We start from the raw sequence: 14,871 nt of genomic DNA, 5'->3' as shown, positions 1-14,871 counted from the left end.
CTTTGAGCTCCTGTACACTACTTGATATAAACCAATATAACTACCATTAAAGGGGACCCGTCACCCAAAAAAAATATTCAAAATCCTATTTTATCACATTAGTCAAGCAAAATGAACTTTAATTACACTATATAAATTATTTGAATCTTGTTTCCTTCAGTCTGGAAATTCATAATTATAGCAAGCAGGCAGGAGCCATTTTGTGCACACTGTTATTAAGGCAATCCTTGTATTATCTCAGAATCTTGTTTGTGCACCAGAATGGGGGACCTGATGTCCATCCCCATGCCCTGGCTACAAATTTAAATGGTAAAGAAAATGGGGGAATATGTGGAGAGCAGTGACATCTAGGAAGTGCTGAATGGACCGTGAAATAATTGTCTGGCCCTCCTCTATGCCCGGTAATAGAGGAGTGGCAGACAATATTTGATTGACAGCTGAAATTTTTAAATGCGCTTACAACAGCTACGAACGCATTAATATTAATAAAAATAGAAATTGGATTTCATGTTTCATTTGTAAAGGATTTTTATTATACAGTTTTTTGTGTCTGGGTGACAGGTCCACTTTTATTGACCAAAATGGGGAAAAATCACAAGACCCCATCCACAGCCTCAGCTCCTAAACCCCTGGGGGTTAAACGTAACAAGGATATAGAAAAGTTTTTTGAGAAACTTCCCAAAGATGCAGATAGGCCTGAAGGCCCCAATATGGTGGACAAAGAAACCCCAAGCCATGTTACCAACCAACGAACTCCACAACTACAAACACCTCTCTGGATCAACATTCCCTTCACACATTAATATCCGATTTACCTAATAAGTCTGATCTAGCACAGCTACTTACAGACATCAAAACTTATATAAAACGAGAAGTAACTGCCCTACAGATTGAACCGACTAAACTCGCAAGTAAGCTGACTTCGCTAGAATCGGAGCAGACGGTCCTGGCAGACAAAGTGACTCAAATAACAGCTAGAGTCGACAATCAGACTGGCAAGTGTATATGCTAAGGAGAGCGATGGAGGATATGGAAAATAGGAATCGGCGGTGCAATATACGGATCAAAGGGATTCCTGATAATGTGGATCCTCCGGAGGCCCGCCAACTGATGAAAGATCTCTTCAGACAATTCCTAGGATTCGAGAGGGATACGCCAGTTCGGATAGACCGATTCCATAGAGTGATGTCGGGCAGACAAGGGAAACCCAAAGACGTTCTGTGCTGCTTCCACTATTTTACTCAGAAGGAAGAAATCCTCCGTAAAGCCAGGGCAGCCGGAGAGTTGAAAATAGAGGAAGACAAAATAGAACTATACCAAGACCTAGCATACTATACTATCCTGCAAAGGAGATTCCTAAGAGAGATCATAGGAGCTCTGAAATCCCGCAAACTCATGTACTGCTGGGCTCATCCATTTGCCTTGTCAGTCCGACACAAAGGTAACTGGCTGCATCTACGTGAACCCTCTGAGGCCGGCCACTTCTGCTCAGCGCTGGAACCGGTATACGGATCCTTTTAAAGATCTCTTCCTTTTCTTTGTTATTGGTAAGCCCCGGACGTTAATCACTCCCGGAGCGGCAAACTCCGTAGCATTGATCCATCAGCTTTGTGCTCGGTCCAAATATGCATATGGATCATGGCCTACGAACAAAGCTGACAGCCGTTGGATTTATCTGCCTCTCAATACTTACCATGGGAGACATGAATTCGGACAAGTTCCATTGAGACAGTTCCCCACCTGAGAAATGGAAAATACGGAGCCGGTACACAGATGCAAAGCTGAGATCAGCACACTTTATGGAAATGTTCATGTCTCCAAAACTATTGAACAACAATTCTACAGATGTGTTTGGAGAAACTAGGCGATCGATACCCAACTCTCCAGAGCGGGGTCTCTTGTTCTGGGAAGGTGTCCCTATAGACAATGTCCCTGACACAACTCTGGAAAGACACTTACTTAACACGGCCAAAATACTTATCCCTAGACGGTGGAAATCCTCCTCTGCCACTAAGCCTAGAGAATGGGTAGAAAAGGTGAATGAAATCGCAAAATTTTAAGAACTCTCCTTTAGAGGAAGACAACACACCAACTTTAGGCACACATGGTTACGTTGGTTTCTATTTAGGGATACTACTGATTATAAATGGATCATGTGCTCTTAGCTATTACGAAGCTCAACATAATTGTTTCAGGATGCCTGTACTAATATACTGGAATAATCTCCTATTCACTGTGAATTCAGAGATGTATAAATTACGTGCTTAGTAGTGTGTGCACGGTTTCCCCCCCTCCCTCCCCTCCCACCTTTCATTTTTCTGTACCCCCCTAACCCATGACAATTTAAATGCTTAATAAAAATCTATTATACGAAGAAAAAAAACATGGTTAACCATGAGATGAGATGAGATGCATATTACATAAGCCACATGGGGCCCAAGTCAAGGCAAGTGTCATGCACATGCTTCCTTATTCAGTTGGAAAATTCTGTATGGATCAGTGCACATATGCAGAGGTGATTTATAGCAAATAGGTGGAAGTTCTGTTTCCATTTTCTAGTGCTGTGCCCCCTTGGAATAGAGCATTCGATTGGGCGGATATTTGAGCCTGGAAGAAAGGTTCACAGTAAGGTTTAGCATTTGAAGACTGACTTGACAATTACTGAATAAGCTGAAAAACTTCCACTTGGTGTGGTACCTTCACTGTAAACGGACACTGAAAAATTCAACTATAATTTTTGAGCTTTATCGCAGCCTATGTAGGCACTGGCAGGCAGATGCGATTGCTGTGAGTGTGCAAAGGCAGTCGCATGGATTAGAGCTTTCTCTGCCACGGTTTTTCTGCTGGCAGAAATAAACTTCTTGTGTGATTTTAGCTTTTATAATTTCACTCTTTTTCACCTTTAGAGTCAAACTGGCAGTAAGTACATATGAAGTACTCTGAAACAAATCACTATTACAGTTTAAAGTGGCTATAAATTTATACAACACTTTCTTTTGTATGAAAGATGATTTTCATATGTGCATGTAAATGTGAAATTTGCCATACCTTTCCAGCTGTGAACTGTTTTTAGCAGGATTTTATATGTCTATATAAAAGGAACAAACATTACTGACACATCTAGCATACAGTTTCTCATCCTTTCATCCCACTAGAATTCAAAGCAAGCAGTTACAATAAAATGAATGTGTATGGATTTGCTTAGGCCACAAATCTTTTGTGTTTCTACCAAAACAAGGAGGTAATAGAATGTAATCTTCATTCCCAGTTATAGTCCGTGTCCCAGCACCTAGTACAAGCTGTGATCCTATTCACCTGTCATTAGCATTTAGAGCCAAATTCTTAATAATGATTCTCATATCTTTCGACTCCTATGTCTTTCACAGGCCGATGCCAAGATGGTGTGTGATGTCGTGAGCCGCATGGAAGATACAGAGCCTTACTCTCCTGAGCTACTATCTGCCATGGTGAGACTTTGGGCAGACTCCGGAATTCAGGAATGCTTCAACCGATCCAGGGAATACCAACTTAATGACTCCGCTAAATAGTAAGTTACTGAATGAGATGCCCAACCTTTTTTACCCGTGAGCAACATTCACATGTAAAAAGAGTTGGGGAGCAACACAAACATGAAAAAGTCCGTTGCGGTGCCAAATAAGGGCTGTGATTGGCCATTTGGTAGCCCCTATGTGGATGGCAACCTACAGGAGACTCTACTTGGCACTATAGTTTTTATGCAAATAAAACTTTCTTCCAAGCCTGGAAATTAAAAATAAGCACCTGCTTTTAGGCCAGTGAGAGCAACAGCCAAGGGATTGGAGAGCAGCATGTTGCTCACGAGCTACTGGTTGGGGATCCCCTGTCTATAGCATGCAATAATTTAGATCTAATGAGATCTTCTGGTTGTGGGCTAAGGTCTACACAGAACATTTTACTGTGGCAATTGGTAAGAAACTCAAAAGTATGTGATGTTTTGAAATAAAATGCAAAGTAGGGTTTTAAAAAAAAAAAAATGTGGATGTCTTGATCTTATCCAAATGTTTTTTTTCTCCTCCCAGTTCTTTGGAGGCAGAATATATAGATAACAAAATGCATCTATATAGTATAGAAATAGCTTGCTCTGTAGCATGGTTCAAGAATGATGTGGTACTTGCCTTTTAAGCCACACATGATTAGTGGCACAGCCTTGAGCTAAACCCTACCCCCAATACTGGCTTTAGGTAGATCTCACATGCTCATTCCAACTTAGCTGCAATGCATTCTGCCTTAAAATTGGTGACTAAAGCAGTGTTACTGCCGCAATGAGCTATTGTGTATTTAGCATAGGAGAGTAGAGCAGGTAAATGTCTGCCTCTGAGCTAGTTCTTCATAGAGGGCTTATTAGAATTATGTGTCATATGATGAATATTAATTGTACAATTTGCATATTTCACTAGTTATATTGCACAATATTAAAAGTTATTTGGAAGTCACATGGGACTTGTAGTAGTTGGGCTTTTAGTAGTTGGACTTGTAGTGTTGGGCTAGCATTTTTATTTATTGGGTCTGAAATGAGTTTAATAATAAGCTGTGTCCCGTACAGTTATATCAATCTGTCCATCGTTCACACTTCTTCTGTTGGTATGTCAGTGTGAATAACCGTCATTATCTGTTGAGGATGTTTAAGCTAATCATTCTGTCACTGAACTAGATGTGTTCTGGCCAGAGTGAAACACAGGGAGGTCGAGGCAAGGAAATGGCTGGAATGACTTGAGCCTCACAGCACTCTGCTAGAATGTGACACTTTGTTAAAGCACCCCACATACCCGTGAGCACACAGTAACATTCAGAATCAACTTCTGATGCCTCAGTTCTTTCTTGCCAATATTCAGTGAGTAAGTTGGTGTGAACTGCCTCATTCGTCTCTTACACTAAAAGCCTTGCAGCTGTTTAATTTCCTTTTGTATCTGTCTATAGTCTTAGCTTAATGGACTAGAATTATCTGTGTGTAGGTGAATAGAAGAGGCAAGGAGGAGAAAGTGCTTTATAATAGGGGTGTATAAGTTTTTGGCATAAGTCTGACTGCGTGGACTTACTGGTTGGGTGTAAATTCTAAGGGAAGATTTTACTTATCAGATGGCTAGGTCAGGCGGATTCATATAGTATCTTTTGAGAGAACAGCCTAATGTAGTTCATGTAGTTAAAGTCATTCACTAGGGGTCAGTTACTATAACCCAAGACATAAGCACAAGAGCTGCAAGACTAAGTATAAATGGAGTGCTGGCTCTGCTGCTCTCAGCCTGCGTTATTTCCCCAGCTCTGCTGATGTGCGCTTAGTGCAGCATTTACTTGCATGCAGGTACATGAAACGGTGGTTGGCTCATAAATGCAGGCTGACCTCAATACTGTTAACTTGTTTATCCCAGTGAAGGGCAAAAAAATTGGGGGATTGTGCCAATTTTTTGCACTTTGCACCATCAATGTAAATGACCCCTACTATATTCATGTTAAATAATGATTTTAAACAACAACAAAAAAAAAAGACTAATAAGCACCAAAAGCCATGTCTACCAATAATAATCTTCTAATCTCCTTCATTGTCACAACCTCTTTTTTTAAACATCTTAATATTCAGTTAATTTATTGAATTTTTCTTTGAGTCTGAGACATTGAAGCCTGTGCCTCTGTGACATTGCTACGCTTTTTTAATTGGAATGTTGGGCATGGAGACAGGAGATGCAAGCCTTCTGTACTACAGGCTGCAACCTCTGTCTTACAAACACACCCACCACTTTATTCCCCTATCAGACATAGAAACAGGGGATGGCTACACAGCTCTGTTATTACTGTGATAAAGGCTACCCTACTGCTACCAGCCAATCCCTTCACTCCTCAGTAAATCCCTGGTTTCCATAGTGATTGTGAAATCTCTATGTGCTTGCACTGATCTGTGATGCTGATCATGTCAGGAGGAGGTGTGTGTTTATTTTAATATATTCTATACTGACATGAAGAAAACTGTGTGCAAAATGCAATCACCCTTGTGAATGGTATTGTCATTCTCGGTATTGAGATTACATAACTTGGACATTTTTACATGAGCATTTTACATTTGGTGGACAATAAAGATGAGTAAACATTGTCACTAAAACAAGTGAAGAGCTGTTGGTGAGTGGGATGGATTAAGGATTCTGTTCACCCTCAATCTATAAGAGGAGAATACATTTATTGTGAGGGCAGGGGAAAGCTATTTGCGTGCATGTTTTGGAAATTACGGCTTTCCAATAGACATTCTGTCAGAAACACTGAACACTGGTAAATTGTGGGTGGCATCTTATAGAGATAGCAAGAAAGAGAATAATGTAATAGTGAATAATATTATTTGTACCAGGGTTTCATGGAAATTACTGTGCACATTTCTATAAAATTCCATTTGTATTGCTTTCTCTTGAATGTGCTGTATGAACGTGATGCAGGATTTCACAAAAATCTATAACACCTTAGTTCTGGGAATAGGAAGAAAGAAATTAAGCATTAGCTGGAAGAGGATAAGATGGAAGTGACCAGCTGAGGCAGTGAAACCCTAGATGCCTGTATCACAGTTATAATTGAACTGTAGCAACATTTTATTTATCTTCTTTGTATTCGTTCCCTTCAACTTCTTGTTTCCCTCACTGATAGTGTTCCTGATTCAGAACTGGAGAACTAAAGCCTAAAAAAGAATATGGCTACAAAATGCTATATTTTATGTAGCGGACTTGTTACAAGCCTAGTTGTTAGGCATCCATTCCCTATAACAGTAATAATCCATGTCTCCACTGCAGCTCTCCTTATTGTTCGGCCTTATTTTAAATGTCAGCGGTATGTAACACACTCAGGCTGTCTACTACTGATGAGAAGCTAAGTTTAAGGGTCATCAAAATATTAACAGAAAATGAGTTTACATTTATAATAGAAGCTGAGGCTGGGCTAATTAATAAATTGCAATGCAGACTGCAGTTTCTGTACTACCACGTAAGGTTGAGCTGAATTAATTACTTATCAACCATGTATCATCAATTTTATATTGCATATTTACTGTATATTACGAGTTCCTGAGCTCAAGTAACTGACTGCCATTCAGAGCAAGTGATATGAATGCACAGAAAAGAGGATGAGGGATTAACTGTGGCATCTTGTGGGACACAAGTATCCATTGCTAAAGGTTGAGTGGGTAAAAAAAAACAAAAGGTGTAGCATTTTCAGCTTAATTCTTGAATTCTCCTTTAATAAGAGTTGAGTGAGGTTTTTTGGGTTTTTTTTTTGCACAGATACTTTTCTAGATTAATTTAATGATTATATGTCATCAAAACCAGCTATGCCCTAAGATTTGGGAGTGAACCACTGTATGTGCCACTGCTAAATCCATCTGGCATTGTTCTTAAAGGAGAAGGCAAGGATAAAACGAAGTAAGCTTTATCAGAAAGGTCTATATAAATACACCAGTAACCCCTCAAAGTAATGCTGCTCTGAGTCCTCTGTCAAAAGAAACACCACATTTCTTTCCTTCTGTTGTGTACACATGGGCTTTTGTATCAGACTTCCTTCTGTCAGCTTAAACCTCCAGGGCATGGGCTTTAGCATGCTCAGTTTACTCCTCTCCTCCCCTCCCTTCTTTCTTGTCCCTCCTACTCTCCCTGCTGTAATCTGAGCCCAGAGCTATGGGTGAGCAGGGAGACTCAGACAGGAAGTGATGTCACACCAAGCTAATATGGCAGCTTCTATCCTAAACAAACAGAGAAAGCTTCTAAAGCATTCTGCAGAATAAATATAGCGTTCTAGCTTGTACTATTGTGGCTAATCTATTATTCTATACATTCTATCTATGTATTAAAGACAGTTTGAGTGCACTTTCACTACATGCTGGAATGTATGCTCATGTATTCTTCAGGAGAATAGTACCATCTGTTTAAGATTCTTTTAACACTCAATATGGTTTTCTTGAGTGAAACAAGAATATGGCAGCTTAGTGACGGAATGTTCACTGTAAACACTAAACCAGGCGTCCCCAACCTTTTTTACCCATGAGCTACTTTCAAATGTAAAAAGAGTTGGGGAGCAACATAAGCATGAAAGAAGTCCCTGGGGGTGCAAAATAAGGGTCAGGCCCGGATTTCTGGAAAGACCACCAAGGCCCGGGCCTAGGGCTGCAGAATTTTAGGGGGCGGCAACCACATCCAAGCTGATTTGGGAGCACTGGTGATGCACAGGAGATTTGATGTTTTTTTAAAAATTTCCTGTGCGTCAATCCCCAGTGCTCTGGATACAATGATGAAAATTTGATCATGTGCATGAATGATGGGAAGGGGACTGGGGCAACAGACCACATCGGGTCTAGGGGCACTTGCTATGGAATTCAAAAAATAAGCACATGCTTTGAGGCCACTGAGAGCAACATCCATGGGGTTGGTGAGCAACATGTTGCTCACGAGCCACTGGTTTGGGATCACTGCTCTAAACTATGTCTATGTAGTGTAGGAAGGACAAATGACCACACTTGGCTTGATTTTCAGCCTGTGGATACATATAGACAGAGAGAGACTGCAACCCTTTTCCCCTAATCACGGTTTGGTGCTTAAATCCACTCCGTGTGCCTGCACCCGACCTGTCACAATGGCTACAGGTACAGACACAGAAGACTTCTGATTCAAACATTGATTCTTGGTCTGCATTCATTTGCAGGCTGAGAATCAGCTTTATACGGCCGTAGCCCTACTTCTCATTCACTAAGCACTCCTTCCCCTGTCTGTCTGCGCTCTGCAGTCTGTCAACCATCACTCCCTAAGTTGAACCTCTAAATGGCACATTAGGGGATGGGTAGTGTGCAAGAGTGGTGAGGATGTCTGCATGATTCCCCCAAACTTTACAAATCAGCTTGGCAAACACAGGCATCACTGTATTCAAGGGGGTGGCCACAGGTATCTGCTCTCAAAAACGAAGTGCAATGCTCTGCATCAAGTAAAAAAAAAAAATGACTGCTCCAGTTTTCACACATTTTACACTGCCTTTTGCTGCCCTAAATGCTGTTATTGTGGGATTTGTTTACCAGTTTTCTAATTGTATTTATAGAGACCCCTTTTCAAATGTTAGGACACTGGTGGTGACTTGGTCAGCACCCACTAGTGCTAACATATGTTCTAGTGACCCTAAGGGCTGACCGACTTAATTGCTATAAAGTGCTGTGTGTCCCATTAGAGAACGGTACCGCATTAATCTTGCATTATAATAGCTGAGTTGTTTTAAAAATGATATAGCTGCCCATTCCCATAATGAAATGCAATAGAGAAAGCATTCTCATTGTGCTTTCAGCATCACAGGACTAGAATCATACAGACTTGAGCAATAGGGGAAATTTCCTGCAAAAATATATCATAATTGTGTTTAATTTTGATACTTTTTCATGTTTACAAAATGAACTGCATGTATGTATTTTACACTGGATGAAATTGTGTCTGATTTGCAGTAGGATATCACATTATTCCTGCGGTGTTGTTTCCATGAGTCCTCCCCATTAGGGAATCACATTGCGTAGCCCACAGCTTGCAATTATTCAAAACAGAGACTATTGCAGCAACGTAGGCTTCTTTTGTGACAGTTGTAGATTACAGTATTTATGTGATGTCCTACTGGTTGCCTAACCAAGGTAACACAAGGAATCATCCACAAACAACAATACAGGTATGGGACCCATCATCCAGAAATCTCAGCCATTAATTCGCAGCACAAACACTAATTCATCAAAATGCAAAGTTGCATATCGGCAGCTGAACACTGGCGAAACGTTTGTTTCTGCCTAATGAAACTTACACTTCGGTCAATTTGAATAGGGCAGGTACATGTAGGTCTTATATATGTCTTTATATGAGATGTTGGTGCAAATGCTTGAAGTGGCCACTTATTATTAAAAATGGCCAGGGAAGCAAAAGACATGAGCCCACCCTAAAACAAATGTGGCATGCCCCTCAAATGGTTAAAAAAATATTATAACAAAAATATTTAACAGTTACAACTTTTAAACACAATCCTACTTTAAAATATGAAAAAACTCTTAGTGTTTTTTTTTTTAATTTTTATAACTTTTTGGCATATGATGTCACTGACATAAGATTGAGGAAGATGTAGCTAGGCCCAGATTTTTGGCGAGGCCACAAAGGCCCAGGCCTAGGGCGGCAAAAAGTGAGGGGCGGCATGCTGCCCAGCTTTCTGTGGAGCACTGGGGATGCGCAGCTCCCCAGTGCTACTGCGCTTGCAAAGAGGGGACTTGTCCTGCACTAGGACCGCGCGAAAAAGGGGCGCGGCATACGGGCGCCCGAAAAGGATATCCGGCACTGGATGTAGCTTCAGCTTATCAGTTCGCTAGGTCTAAGATGGTGAAGGAAACTCTGGCGAAAGTCTGGGAAGCCTTGTTCCATTTATTGCTAATAAGTCAGCCGTACTGCCATACTGTTAATGCGAATAAAGTTTCTGTGTTCATCTGCAAGACCTTGCAGACCTACAGTTTATTCTCCTCTAAGTGTGTAACTACAAGTCCCCTGTGTTTTGTGACAGTGCTGTGTACCCTAAGGGGTTAATTTGGCCAATTAATGCAAAAAGTTATTGTGCACCATGTTAAACACTCCCCCAGTGCTTTTCTTGTATGTATATGTATGTATGTGCTATGTATTCTATACTCTCATAAAGCCTGGGCAAAACGCAATGCATTGTGAGTAAGAATTGTGGCTAATTGTGTATGTTTTTACATCTTGCACTTAGCCCTTGCCTTCATAAAGAGTTATGACTGCACCATGGTTACTTTGAAATACATCACCCAATGTCTTATGGCAGTAGCTTTTTGTTCCTTCCAAATAATACAAGGCAAACACTGAAAAGATGCAAAAGATGTGTGTTACCATCTCATCTCTTGTAGAAAGGCCCCAAAGGTGGTGGTAGAGATGGATTTAAGAAATGGATTTGAATTTTGTAGCGCTGAACATTGAACTTGTTCTTTTTCATTGTTTATTATACTAACTATACATGGCCAGCACAACTGATAGGATGGAAGACATCACTCATTGTTCTTCACTCTAAATTGTGTGCAGAACTCTCCCTCTCTGTTTTGTTGCTCCTTTATGGGTTCATTGCTTGTGTCCTGAACGATGGCCTCAGCACAGTACCTGTAAGCAAGGCATCCTTCTCTGATTCTTGTTAGAATGGTGAGAACAGAAACAGAAGATCATGGATCAAAGAGATGAAAGTGATGTCTGCTCCACAGGGGCTACCAGATTCTAAAGTTTATATAAACTCTTCCTTTGTAATTATAAACCAACCAAACACTTCAATGAAAGTTAAACACTGGATTTTTTGTACTCCTACTCTACTTGTATGTATCTGAATATTGACAGAACTCTTATAATTATTTATTGCACCTCTCTTGCAGATAAAATACTATTTGCTCAACAAGCCAATAGCCAATATCTATAATTCCTGGCAAATCACTTTTGAAAAGTGTTATGGCTGTTAATATTTTGGCTTAAGTATATGTGCCAGTTATTGTCACATACAACATGCAAAAATGTATGTTCACATCAGGATTGAAGTTAACACGCTCCTGAATAATTTTTCATGATTTTCACTTTACATTCTTTCTTACTACTTCATATCAATACTTGGTTTAAATGACACAATAATTTAACAAGAGTGTTCCCCTTGTTTTTTTCAGCTACCTAGACAGTTTAGATCGTATCGGAGCCCCTGATTATCAGCCTACAGAACAGGATATCCTGAGAACCAGAGTGAAGACCACTGGAATTGTAGAAACTCACTTCACCTTCAAAAACCTTCACTTCAGGTTAGTGCCTCCTCATAAAGTTCTCAATATCTATCAAAAGCTATGACATATCTCCTCTAAGCTGCCTTTGCACACAGGTTATGACATAAGAACACTCTAGAAATGATGGAGTGCACAGCAAATTTGATCAACCACATTTATTTAGCTCTTGCTTGAAACCACTCTGCACAGACAAATTTTAAAAGTTACTCATGAAAGATCATTTTCCCTGCTGTTTTTACAGACAGAGCTTGTCATAAATATAATGCCACCAGTAATACAGTGCCATCCAATCATGCTCCACCATCTTTCAAGTGGTCAGTGTTTTTCTTTCTCAAGGCAGAATTCTGTAAAGGTATCTAATTGATCACCACACAGGCTGAATTGATAGAGAACTTATGAGGGGCCATACACTTTGTTGTCACTTTCTTATTGGTACCTGTTCAGACCAATAACCCTAACATAAGAGCAGAAATTGAAGATGAGCTGCAGCTACCCTTCAATTGTTATCTGCTGATTTACCATACACTGACAGCAGATAAACCTTCCTGATTGAGAAACAGATCAATATTCATGGGAAATAGATATTGGTCAGGATCATCCAGCCAGTACAAATGTATTGCAAAACTTTATATGATCTTATTGGGATGTGTGTGGTTTGCTTTAGGACTGTGCAGCACCTGTGGGCACTATGGTAGAACTAGGTCCACAGGTATTGGAATTACTTAACAGGGGAACATCATGCCACCATATTTTGCAGGTACTGTATATTTAGCATGGGCTTGGGGTTGGTACATGTACAGTACAGTATATTAGGACTATAGTTGCTATACTGCACTTGCACCCAGCCCAACCCCCAATCTGGTGTTTACAGAAGGTTGCCCTGCTCTGAAACCTAAAAAAAACAAAAAAAAAAAACAAGTGTTCCAAAGAGGGACCTTTGTCCTTGGAGCATTAAAACAATTCCCTTTGGGACGTGAGATTTGTTTATTTATTAAATGTGTTAAGTACTAACTCTGTAGTCCTGGACACACATGCAGATATTGGCAGTGTTTTCGGTGTGGTCCACGCCGCAAGCTAGCCACTGTATAAATATGCTAGTGTAGACTGCCATTTCCGAAGGTTAAAAGCGATAGCGTATTTATGCAGCGGTCATTTTATTTTATATAAAAAAACTGCAGCACGGACCGCACCGAAAACGTTGCAAATATCCGAATGTGTGTCCAGGGCCTATGGGGTATATTTATCAAAAAGTGAAATTAGAGATTGCCACAGTCCTCTAGAGTTAAATTCCACCACTCTCTATTCATTTCAATGGGATTTTTAAAACAGTTTTTAGCAATGGTGAAAGTTCATCCTTTGATAATTACGCCTTTCAAAATCCCATAGAAATGAATAGAGAGTGGCGGCATTTCACTCTAGAGGACTATGGAGATCTCTAACTTCACTTTTTGATAAATATACCCCATTATCTTTTGGATTCAGGTTTCCATTTATAGCCCAACATATGGATAGGTCCCCAAATATAACACTGATTAGGCTTCAGACTACACCACCACCCATACACAGTTTTTGTCCCTTAACAGCCTTAGCCTTTTAGTCAGAGAATCTCTGCTCTGAAGTTAAGTTTTAAAGAGCTACCTCTGTTAAATGAACCAGAAAACTGGACCCAAACAAAGCACCATATACACTGCCAAAAGATTTTGAGGAAATTCATTCAGTTACGGGTCATAAATAAAACATAGGTTCAAAGAAACAGTTATAGCATTTCTTTTAAATGCTTGGTCACACAGCAACAAGAAATTTGTCCCCTACATTGTCATTAGTTAAGTCTGACTCATTTGGTATTCTAAGGGAGGGGAACTGGACAAGTGCAAAAAATTACCACTTATATTACATGTATATTATGCCACGCTCAAATAAATGAGGGGCACATTTACTTAGCTCGAGGGAAGGAATAGAATAAAAAATACTTTGAATTTCAAAGTATATTTTTGGCTACTTCGACCATCGAATTGGCTTCTTCGACCTTCAACTACGACTTCGACTTAGAATCGAACGATTTGAACTAAAAATCATTTGACTATTCGACCATTCAATAGTCGAAGAACTCTCTTTAAAAAAAAAACTTCGACCACCTACTTCGCCACCTAAAACCTACAGAGCATTAATGTTAGCCTATGGGGAAGGTCCCCATAGGCTTTCTAGCCAATTTGGTATCGAAGGAAAATCGTTTGATCAATGAATTAAAATCGAACGGATAGCGCTAAATCCTTCGACTTCGATATTCGAAGGATTTAACTTCGAGGGTCGAATATTGAGGGTTAATTAACCCTCGATATTCGACCATTAGTAAATGTTCCCCTGAGTGTTTTGTGTGTTATAGCAACAAAGCATATTAATAATAATTGTCAAATGACAGATCATTTGATTGGCCTGACAGTGGGCCAACCAGCAGCTGTACACTCAGCTATTCACTGTTATATTTCTTACAGTATTTTGCAGAAAAATATGTGGAAATAAGCTGAACATTAAATTGAAAGAAAATAGCATGCAGAAGAAAAAACACATAGGTGGGACACTTAAATGTTCCTCATTTGTGAACAATAGTCAGGAGTGCCCTCTGGTGGCTGCACATCCTGCACTATTAGTGTACAGTTAAGCAATACAATTTAGGAGAATAGTTTGTAGAATACATGTTTTCATTTCTGTGCTATAGATCAGCAGACTTTTGAAATTTGCTGCAGTTCAGCCTTACGTTTTCTACATAAGTTATTAGACAGATGGTTAGAAATCTGTTCTTTGCTGAGTTAAAGGGAACTGGATGCTACTTGTTTTTTTGCCACTTGGATTCCCTCTCTTTTGCCTGGGGTTTACCCCTGACACCCTGCGCTTAGCCATATTGATTCCCATATCTGCCCTGTGTTCCATAAGCCATGGCTGTTAATTTTGGAGGCTCTTCAGCTGTTGAAGACCTGCACCCCACATGTTGTAGAGTGCCAAGAGCTGCATGTTGCATGTAGTTTAGGGCTATTTATTCTGTTTAT

General features: G+C 40.0%; 1 protein-coding gene across 5 annotated transcripts in view; it reads left to right on the top strand.

Moving 5' to 3' along the window:
• Window positions 1-14,871, top strand: part of gnao1.S (G protein subunit alpha o1 S homeolog) — a 107,842-nt gene that overhangs the window by 74,720 nt on the left and 18,251 nt on the right. For all 5 annotated transcript variants that reach the window (XM_018259456.2, XM_041591223.1, XM_018259454.2 and 2 more), the window contains 2 exon segments: window positions 3,387-3,547; window positions 11,717-11,845. In XM_018259456.2, coding sequence (XP_018114945.1) covers window positions 3,387-3,547; window positions 11,717-11,845 — 290 coding nt within the window.

This window comes from Xenopus laevis, chromosome 4S (assembly GCF_017654675.1).
Source record: "Xenopus laevis strain J_2021 chromosome 4S, Xenopus_laevis_v10.1, whole genome shotgun sequence".
Lineage (NCBI taxonomy): Eukaryota > Metazoa > Chordata > Amphibia > Anura > Pipidae > Xenopus > Xenopus laevis.
The sequence above is the reverse complement of the archived record's forward strand: the minus strand, read 5'-3'. Positions and strand labels throughout refer to the sequence as shown.